This window comes from Leucopleurus acutus (genome assembly GCF_964270905.1).
Source record: "Leucopleurus acutus genome assembly, chromosome: 11".
NCBI classification, from domain to species: Eukaryota; Metazoa; Chordata; class Mammalia; order Artiodactyla; family Delphinidae; genus Leucopleurus; species Leucopleurus acutus.
The window spans coordinates 10,529,383-10,540,553 of record NC_139152.1 but is presented as its reverse complement, the minus strand read 5'-3'; the positions used below and the strand labels follow the sequence as shown (position 1 = coordinate 10,540,553).

Sequence of the window (11,171 nt, the reverse complement as noted above, 5' to 3'; positions counted from 1 at the left end):
TGTAACAACGATGCGTATCTCTAACTTTATAACCTTCCATTCTATGTGTTACAATTATGTTGGGAACATACAGCAGTTAGAATTACCTTCTTTATAAGAAAAATTTAAAGACTTTGGAATGAACATCCTTTTGATGGAATGCTGGTGCCTCTGAGATTACCTGATCCTATAAAGATGTGTGCCTTTGGCTTCGACTAGGCTATTTTAGAACTCTATAGAAATAAACTTTAACTTGTAGAAAACTCATAGCAATGCAAGTAAGTCTTGCATTTGACATGTACATAAATCCTGTTCAGCGAAGGTTTAACTGAACCGCTGGAACAAGAGGATCCATTTCCCAACTAACTTTTCCATTCCCATGTCTGGTGCTTTGGCCACGATGCCTGGAAGGCTGGACTCAGCTGGTGCCGTTGACCAGAGAACCTACATGTGGCCTCTTGTGTGGCTTGGGATTCTAAGAACAAAGCAACTGTGTCTCAGGAGAAAGCAGCCAGAGACCAAGCATTCCAAGGGACCAAAACTGAAGCTGCAAGGCATCTTTTGACCTAGCCTTGGTAGAATTTGCACATCATCACCTCCACCCCATTTTATTGGTTACAAGAGAATCACTAAGGCCAGCCAGGGCTTCAAGTGGAGGGGAATTCGACCCCATCTCTTGATGAATTACAGCCATCTTTTAAAACCACCACGTCTTTTGGAATTCTTGAATGTGTTTGACATGTTAAAATATATCATGATTTTCTTCCAAAATTGTACTTAAGAATGTCCCAAAATCAGTTAAACGTGCACTTTTATTATCCGAATACCATGTCCAAATATATCTGCCAAATGAGACAGTTTTTCAATCCAAGAAATCTACATCTTATTTCTGAGTGTATGTATTATGCTTAGCTTAGTATTTTACCTTCTGGCAACCAGGAATTCCACCATGTACGTAAGTGGATATAGCCAGCTCCAACATCTGAACAAAATATGTCTAAAGGTTTTGCTCACTGGCATTTCATTTGATTTCAATACATTTGTGAGGTTCAAGTAAAATTTCTTTAGGTGCCAAAGCTTCATGATGAATAAACCATGGTTGTTAGTCCTTTTTTGTGGTCATATTTGTTGTCTAAGCTTGTAATTCTTCTACAGTTTTCCAGTTTAAACAGCTGAATTAACAATATATTTTCAGGCTTCCCTGGTGGCTCAGTGGTTAAGAATCTGCCTGCCAATGCTGGGGACACGGGTTCGATCCCTGGTCCGGCAAGATCCCACATGCCACAGAGCAACTAAGCCCGTGCTCCACAACTACCGAGCCTGTGCTCTAGAGCCCGCGTGCCACAATTACTGAAGCCCGTGAGCCACAACTACTGAGCCTGCGAGCCACAACTACTGAAGCCCGCGCGCCTAGAGCCCATGCTCTGCAATAAGAGAAGCCACCACAATGAGAAGCCCATGCACTGCAACAAAGAGTAGCCCCCGCTCGCTGCAGCTAGGGAAAGCCCGCACACAGCAATGAAGACCTAACGCAGCCATAAATAAATAAATTTATTTTAAAAATATATATATATATATTTTCCAACTCAGAGATCATATCTAATCCAGTTGCGAGTGAAATTAAACACCACAAAAAAAATCCTTTTGTAGGAACAAAATTGTGTTATTTGTAATGAGGTGGATGGACCTAGAGTCTGTCATACGGAGTGAAGTAAGTCAGAAAGAGAAAAACAAATACCATATGCTAAAGCGCATATATGGAATCTAAAAAAAAAAACGGTACTGATGAACCTAGTGGCAAGGCAGAAATAAAGACTCAGACGTAGAGAACGAACTTGAGGACACGGGGAGAAGGAAGGGTAAGCTGGGACGAAGTGAGAGAGTAGCGCTGACATATGTACACTACCAAATGTAAAACAGATAGCTAGTGGGAAGCAGCCGCATAGCACAGGGAGATCAGCTCGGTGCTTTGTGACCACCTAGAGGGGTGGGATAGGGAGGGTGGGAGGGAGGCTCAAGAGGGAGGAGATATGGGGACATATGTACACATATAGCTGATTCACTTTGTTGTAGAGCAGAAGCTAACACAGCATTGTAAAGCAATTATACTCCAATAAATATATTTTTAAAAAAAGAAAAAAAGCCTTTTGTCACTCATATCCGATCTAATTGAAAGTGTTGGAAATTTATATCAGTGTTTTTATCAAGCTGAATCACAAACTCTGTATCAGACTATAATTGCATTAAAGCGTTGCTTCCCTATGTTCTGCAGTAGTACGGATTTGGTGAGATATTCTGAGATACTAAGAGTTTTAATTTTTAACTTGTCAGCTGATGTATCATTTTACCCTCAAAAGTCATATGTCCTATTCCATACATACTGGAAGAATAATTGTTAGCTGTTGTGTGACCCGTTTTCCTTTTTGCCACTTAATATGTTGTTAAATAGATTATTAGAAGTCTCTTTCATTCATAGCAGATGACAACTTAGAAATCATTGATAAATTTATGTATTTTCCCTTCGGAAACGTGAGGGACTTATTGACAGGTTACCATGTTATTTTCTCGGGTGTGTTTTTAATTTTGAAGATTTTAAGTTTTCGTTTGTAAAAATTTCATCACAAATTATATGTTGTCTCTCATTTTTGTTAAACTTTGCATATTTTATTAAATCACACTTAAATAATGTTCATTATAAGACTTTGCATCCACTTCTTCCTTTTCAGAATGCAGCTCAAATAAAATAAAAATTTTTATTGGCTAGTATTTTTCTCAATATTGTCATGTTTACACTTCCAGATCGAGAAGTTGAACTTGAACATACCTCTACATTTTTCCCATCATCTTCTACTAATAATGATAAAACAACCCAGTATAAGAGCAATGTATATTAGTTCAATTAAAATGTTATAATAGGGACTTCCGTGGTGGTGCAGTGGTTAAGAATTTGCCTGCCAATGCTGGAGACACGGGTTCGGTCCCTGGTCTGGGAAGATCCCACATGCTGCGGAGCAACTAAGCCCATGCGCCACAACTACCGAGCCTGTGCTCTAGAGTCTGCAAGCCACAACTATTGAGCCCGTGTGCCTAGAGCCCATGCTTCACAACAAGAGAAGCCGCCGCAATGAGAAGCCTGTGCACCACAACGAAGAGTAGCCCCTGCTCGCCGCAACTAGAGAAAGCCCGCGCACAGCAACGAAGACCCAATGTAGCCAAAAAAATAAATAAATAAAAGTTATAATAGCCACCAACTAGGGGAAAAATGTCAGATAACTTTCTTCCCCCAAAATACTCTGAATGCTAATTAAATAATACTCAGTTGAGAGTCTTCACAATTTCCTGACCCAAATAAAACACTGCAGTTCTTCACAACTAACTGCACATTATAATATACAATTAAACTGTACAACATTAACGTCCTGATAGGAAATTGATCAAGTTAGCCATCATATACCAGAAAACTGAAGGAGATGCCCAGGGCCAGCTACATAATTTGCAGGGCCCAGTGCACAATGAAAATGTAGGACCCTGCTTGGACATAAGTCAATCCCCCGTTTCCAAGGGCCCATCACCCCAACCCACGTCAGACAGGTGCGCCCAGTGGAATGTGGCAGCAGTCGAGAGACAGGGGCAGAAATGGGGAAACCAGGTGACCCAGTGCACCTGGGGTGGCGTGGAGGGGTGGCTGAGAACCTGTCCCAGAGAGGCAGGGAGGCGATGAGACATAGACACCGTGGAAGGCAGGTCATGTATGAGCCGAGGCTCCAAGTCCCCAGTGCCTGCTTCATTGTCCCATCTGACTTCACTGATACAACACAAATTCAAAGATTAAATTAATAAGAATTTCAAAACAGTGACAGCAAAGCATTAGATTCCAAGTACAGGACACTTCTGTGTGTTGGGTCCTGAACAATGGCACTGGCGGCACCCCCATGAAGCCAGCCCTGGAGAGGGCAGTGAGCAAAAGAGTGAATGATGTTCCCAGCTAACTCACCCCATCTCACACAGCTAGCTGGTCCTCACATGGTTGCCATGACAGCTGTTTGGGGATGAAGGATATGTGATGCGCTCTCCTAATCTTCTTTTTTTTCTTTCACGTCATGACCAACTTATCACATCCAAGGGCTTATCTCTCTTAGGGCCTGTCCTCACGAGGTGAGAAGTGTCAGGAAAGCAACCTGGTACAGCAGCAAGAATGGGACCAGGAGTCAGACAACGCTGGTTGTCTCCCTCTAACCTTCCACACCTTGGGCGCGTCCCTTCGTCACTCTGGCCTCTGCTTCCTTATTGCTAAATTCCTCATGTTACAATGGTGGCTTCCTTATTATTATTATTAATGAAAGGGTGAGACTAGGTCACCTCTAACATTGCCTCCAGCTCTGTTTCTGGGAGAAGGAAACAATGCAAATAGATGTTTGGCAAAAGGCGTTTGGCCTCTTGACTGTTTTATCTCCCTTTTCAGTGGACTGGTTGTAATCAGTATAATTTGATTTATCAAAGCCGTATCTGAGCTGTTTGGTGTGGTGTTGTCACCACACAAAAGACAAAAGTAAGGAGGTGTGAGTAATTTGGATGTGTGTAGGCAAAGGAAGCTCTAATTTCCTTAGGGCCCGGAGCAGATAGGCTAATTCTATGACTCCAGATTTTAAAATAACAATAATTAGTACCTGTGACAGTTCTTTTATCTAAGGTGCTCATAGGGCTTTGTTGTCTTTAACCCATTAATTCACCTGCCTCAAGCCATCAGGGGGTCAGGAGGAATCTCCTTAGCAGACTAGCACACCAGGAACTCAAACCTCACAACAGTGAGGAATGCCATGACTAAAGGCCAGTCAGAACTGGGTGGGAGGAGAGACAGGGTCACCAAAATAGTCCTCTTGGAAGAATTAAATGGGAAATCTTCCTGTTGGTCTCCTAACAGCAATTTCACAGCTCACAGGGTCTTTTGAGTGAATCCTCCTGGATGTCACATTTTAGCATCTGGAAAATTCCTTCATGCTTAACGTAAACTTTAGATTAGCTTTTACAGCTTCAGACAGACCGTGATTATGCCCAAAGCAAGTAAAGGGGAGGACTCTTCTCCCTAGAATCGTATTGTCTCAGAGGAAAAAAAAAGCTTTTTAAAGTTAGGGAATCTTGGGACTTCCCTGGTGGCGCAGTGGTTAAGAATCCGCCTGCCAATGCAGGGGACACAGGTTTGAGCCCTGGTCCAGGAAGATCCCACATGCTGTGGAGCAACTAAGCCCGTGCGCCACAACTACTGAGCCTGCGCTCTAGAGCCCTCAAGCCACAACTGCTGAGCCCAGGTGCCACAACTACTGAAGCCCGCGTGCCTAGAGCCCGTGCTCCACAACAAGAGAAGCCACCGCAATGAGAAGCCCGCGCACCACAAAGAAGAGTAGCCCCCGCTCACCTCAACTAGAGAAAGCCTGCGCACAGCAACAAAGACCTAATGCAGTCATAAATAAATAAGTTTTAAAAAATAAAGTTAAAGAGCCTTTATATGATAGAACACCACTGCAGAATGAATTTGTCCAGGGTTTGTTAAGATTCTGATTTATTTGCAGGTGGTTTCCACTTAAAAGCATTGGTTGGAAAACCACACTGCTAAAAAGTACCTTCACATGGCCTGGAATTCTATCATTAGAATCCTTCAATTAATCAACCCATCCATCACCTAGGAGGTGCTCCCCACAGGGCCAGGTGCTATGGGGACATAAAATGTGGAGCCTACCCTCCAAGCAACTACAAGTCTAATCAAGGGGATGAGACCATTACAAATAAAAGTAATTAATAGATGTATTATTTAAATTCATGTATTGCTTATAGTTATTAATAAATTGATTAATACAAATAAAATGGGAAGAAAATATTATTTCCATAATTTTGGACAACACAGACCCTACATGTTGTAGAGTTCCCGGCAGGAGTGATCAGTGAGGGCCAGAGTGATCAGGGAAGCTCACAGAGGAGGTAAGATGAACTAGACCTCAGATGTAGGGAAAGTATATTTGGGTAGGAAGCAGGATCAATGGGAATTGAGCACAGAGGATAAGTGGGAGGAAAGCAAAAGGTAGTTCAGGACAGGGACAACCCCTAAGGGAAGGCAAGCAGATGGGAGTGAGAAAACCAACCCGAATAAAACACAGGGTCAGCAGACCTGAAGGAGATATGGTTGGATGGGGGAGGGAGGGGCCAGATCACAGGGACACTAGAAGCCACACTAACAAGCACTGATTGGGGTCTTCAGGAGTCCTCTGTCAAATGCAAATATCCATATATTCAATATCCTGTGATAAACCATAACAGAAAAGAACATGGAAAAGAATATATATAAACAGCAAAGATATATATATCTCTGAACCACTTTGCTGTATACCAGAATCTAACATAACATTGTAAATCAACTATACTTCAATTTTTAAAAATTAATTGTGGATAACTAATAGGGACCTAATGTCTAGCACAGGGAACTCTACTCAATACTCTGTAATAGCCTATACGGGAAAGGAATCTAAAAAAAGAGTGGATATATGTATAACTGATTCACTTTGCCGTACAGCACAAACACAACATTGTAAACCAACTATACCCCGATAAAAAATTTTAAAAAATAAAATTAAAATAATAGTTCATTTAAAAAATGAAAGCAAGGAAAACCTCCAAACGTTTTTTTAAAAGGCAAATATCCAGGAAAAGAACCAAGGAGTTAAGTAAATTTGAAGGGGAGCTTGGCGGGTGGCCTGCAGTCAGTATAGCCTGGACCCTGTACTGCGCGCTCTATTATACGTCACCACAGAGAAAAAGAATATGTTCTACCAATATCAGCTGGAACTTTTCACTGCAAGTTCTTCTGTCTTGGGCCCTGGCAAAGCCCCAATGGAATGAGACCCAGAAAGAGGACGTTCTGATGGGGGCGAGGAGAGCAAGGAGAGCGGGAAATTATACCAAAGGCTTTGGCAATCCCGGAAGAGCTGGTCCAGGTAGGGACCCCACTTGATGGGCAGCCGAAGCCTGAGGAAGCACCTCCACAGGAGAGGAAAAGAAACGGGCAGAGCAGAGAAGACAAATTTCCCCTAATTCACACTGATGCCAACCCCTGGCCCTTTTCATGTGTGTAACCCTTCTTTACGGCCCAGTAAACGTCTTATTCCTCTGGGATGGATGCTTTTTTGGGTCTTATGATCAAGATGTGGGGAAGACTGGAGATGGCTTTTTAGGGAGCAGGTCAGAAGAAGAACGAAGTGTCCTCACGTGAGCCCAACAGAGGGCCTCTCGCAGCCTCCAGGTCACATCGGAGGCTGTGGGGAGGGGGCGGTCTTTCCTAAAGCCACACCCCTTTATAGGCCCTGCAGGAACCCGAGTGCGGGCCTCCATCCTTCTGCCCGTTTGGGGAGAGATTAAAGACGCTGAGGTTGTCTCCTTACTCATTGGCAGTTACAACCTCGCAGCCACTACAGTCTCAGCCTCCAGCGTGCACACAGAGGAGGTAAGTGGGACTGAAGGGGCCATGCCCTCAGCTGTCAGCCTGGGTCACTCCAGGTAGCTGGCTTGGGAATAGCTGAAGGGGAGTAGAGCTAGGGGTATTCAGCTGCAAGGTACTTGTTTCCAAATGAATATATGTGATGTTTTTCTAGACAACCCCAGGCAAGGCGTAGAGTTTGGTGCTAAACTCTCCAAAAAGTTAATCGAAGGCAGAGACCTTTTTGTAAAATTCTTCGACAGACCAACAGTGGGTATTTAACTGTAATGCGCTGTCTTGGATTGACTTGAATTAAAAGAAGGAAGAGTCATTGAAATGACTGGGAAAAATCATCTGCCTGTCTCCTTCGAGCAGTGCCTCATGTCTTGAATGATCAAATGGTCCATTCATGTTGACAACCCTTGTTCTGCAGCCTGCTATAACTGGAGTCCTAACCATCCTGCGAACGTTGTCACATGCCCGATTTTTATGAAAAAGATCCTGCCTTAGCCCTCAAAAAGCCTTGACATGAAAATTCATGAGTTTTCTGGAGCCCCTAAGCGAAGATGGTTCTCCTTTCCCAGCAGGATAGAGCTAGGATAGTTTGGAGGGGTTGATAGTTTTGAGCTATTTCATTCAGTAGGTCCAGGTGTTCTTCATGTGGGAATCAGAGATATTACAGTGTCCTGCCCAAGACTACCCAACAGGGGTTCTTGAGGGTGCAGGTAAAGTTATGAAGTTATGTTTGCTCCTTTTTTTTTTTTTTTTTTTTTGCACGGGAACACAAGACCATTCTCATGAGGTCCACCTACAAGTCACCATGAATGAGGACTGCGAAGAGTCCACTGGGGACTGTTACTTCCTCTGTGACACCGCGGGAGCATGGGGCATTGTTCTGGAGTCCTGGCATCAATTGGCATAGCAGTTACAGTTTTGCCACCCTGGCATTTCTCTTCCTCATGAGAAGGGTTCAAGACCGCAGCCAGTGGAATGTCCTTCCCACCCAGCTCCTCTTCCTCCTGGGTGGGCTGGGGCTCCTCAGCCTTGCTTTGGCCTTCCTCATCCAGCTCAACCAGCAGACTGCCCCCATCCGCTACTTCCTCTTTGGGGTCCTCCTTGCTGTCTGTTTCTCGTGCCTCTTGACTCATGCCTCCAACCTGGTGGAGCTGGTCTGGGGTCAAGTGTCCTCCTCTTGGACGACGATTCTGTGCATTGCTATTGGTGTCAGCCTGTGGCAGACGATCATCGCCACTGAGTATGTGACTCTCATCGTGACCAGAGGTACGATGTTTATGGATATGACACCCTGTCAACTCAACGTGGACTTCGCGGTCCTCCTGGTTTACATCCTCTTCCTGCTGGCCCTCACGTTCTTCGTCTCCAAAGCCACCTTCTGTGGGCCGTGTGAGAACTGGAAGCGGCGCGGAAGGCTCATCTTCCTCACCGCGCTCATCTCCATCATCATCTGGGTGGTGTGGATCTCCACGCTCCTGAGAGGCAACCCAATGGGACGACCCTGTCCTCTGCATGCCCTGGTCACCCATGCGTGGGTTTTCCTGCTGCTGTACTTCATACCAGAGCTGTGCTTTCTCTAGAGATCGTGTCAGCAGGATTGCCCTCTGCAAGGCAATGCCTGCCCACTCCCAGCTTAGGAATGCAGCTTCAGAGCGGAGAATCGGCAGCTCTCAAGAGGTACTTTCCTGGGGAGCTCGGGGAGGCTCTCCCGTAAGAGAAGCAGGAGGAAAAACAGGGCAAGAGGAAAGAAAAGGGAATGGTCAGAATTTAGGTGGGTGGCGACACAGCTCAAGCCTGGAGACGGGGACACTCAGAGTCAAGGTTAAACTTTTCTGAATAATCAGTTCCTCCGAAATACAGAGATTTACGGGGAGAGGCCAAGACAGAAATGACTCAAAGGCCCTAAATAGAAAGGGTGTGGCTCTGAGTATTCATGCTGGATAAAGAAAGGCACCCACTATAAAATGAGTTCACCAGCCCCAAATTAGGCGTGGGCCATGCCATTGCATGACACATCATGCTAGGTGCAGATGTTCTGGCCATCAAGTGCAAGAGCAACCCTGGCACCAGTGACTGACATTTTTCAAATTTAAGTCTCAAAGCCGACTTGCCCAGATATCATAACAGACTGCTCTGCACGACTCATCACCCCATCAGAGTCTCAAAGCCCAACAACTTCTGGATTCCTACTTTGTAAATCATTCACTCCTTGAAAGCCTTCGAGGTTTACACAAAGTGACAGGACGAGCCATGAAGTCAGAATTCTGAGCAAGAGTTTCAGATGTGTCATCATTAATAGAAATAAAGAACTTGCTTATGTGACATTTTCACCATAATTGCTGGGTCGGATTTGTATCCTTATATAAGGCCAAGCCACCTGACTATATGCTGTTAAAGAATAAAATATATTATCCATGATAACAAGGAGGCTTGGACCCCAACAAACGGGGGGAATTAGTGGCTAATTTCAGTTATCTGGAAATACGTCAAAACTCATTAATCCCTTTCTGAAATATCTGGTCTATTATTCATAAGCCAGCATCACAGTTTTACGTCAAATTTTGTGTCTTAATAGGCATCTGATTTCTCACAGTGTATTGCTAATGTGCAAAGGTGGTGTTATTTTATATATTGTATAGCACACATTATGCTCACCAGGCTCAAAAACATTAATAGAAGGTTTCCTTTTAAATCAGACACTTTTCTGAGCTGTAATCTATGGCTAATTACATACTCAAATTCAATCCCGTTCAGATGGAAGCATCCATTAATTCTTTTCAGTTCAGTTGACCACGAGTTGGAAATTGACACTATACATCCTTCTTTCAAGAGTTTTTCATTGCTTTTGATGATGTGAGGTTTGGGGCAGAATTGCAGAGTCTATCTTTCTTTCTTTTTTTTTTTTTTTTTTTTTTGTGGTACGCGGGCCTCTCATTGCCGTGGCCTCTCCCGTTGCAGAGCACAGGCTCAGGACTATATAAGAAGTAGTTTCAAGAAAGATAGACCTGGGCTTCCCTGGTGGCGCCGTGGTTGAGAGTCCGCCTGCCGATGCAGGGGACACGGGTTCGTGCCCCGGGCCGGGAGGATCCCACATGCCGCGGAGCGGCTGGGCCCATGAGCCATGGCCGCTGAGCCTGTGCATCCGGAGCCTCTGCTCTGCAACGGGAGAGGCCACAACAGTGAGAGGCCTGCGTACCGCAAAAAATAAAAATAAAAAATCACCGATTAAAACACACACACACACACACAGCCTCAGTGGAGAATTCCTCTTCAAAGGGTCAGGAGCCTCTTTGCAAGCCATTGAGTCTCTTAGTCCTCCTGTGCTGTTTCCAGGTAAATCTGCGACACTAAGCCAGCCCTTCCCTCCTTTGACTTTCAGCCCGAGACAGTGATGGAGCTGAGGAGGAAGTAGCAGTAACCGAATATGGTACCCCCAACTCAGCAGCAGGTAGATGTGCTCGTCTGCATTCTCCAGGGAAGCACAGAGCAACTCACTCCTTCCTTAGGAGAGCAGTCAGTCTTCATCTCCAGCGGCTGACCTGACCTGAGCGAGGAGAGGCAGGGCAGGGTCATCCCTCCAGGCATGGGAGCTTGAGCCATCCAGACCGAATCCACACCAGGGCAGTGCAGTAAAGCTAAATCATGCCTTTGCCTCTGCAGGAGGCCCTCCCAATCCCCCATGGCGCTATATTCTGACGCAGGTGAATGTCCCTGA

The 11,171-nt window shown here is 44.8% G+C and overlaps 1 protein-coding gene across 1 annotated transcript; it reads left to right on the top strand.

The window, feature by feature from the left end:
• Positions 1 to 8,014: 8,014 nt before the first annotated feature.
• GPRC5D (G protein-coupled receptor class C group 5 member D) lies at positions 8,015 to 9,036 on the top strand (the record flags this gene model as incomplete). Its single annotated transcript, XM_082849717.1, has 1 exon — positions 8,015 to 9,036. The coding sequence occupies exon 1, from the start codon at positions 8,266 to 8,268 to the stop codon at positions 9,034 to 9,036; it is 771 nt and encodes a 256-aa protein (XP_082705843.1). The 5' UTR covers positions 8,015 to 8,265.
• Between the last annotated feature and the right edge of the window lie 2,135 nt (positions 9,037 to 11,171).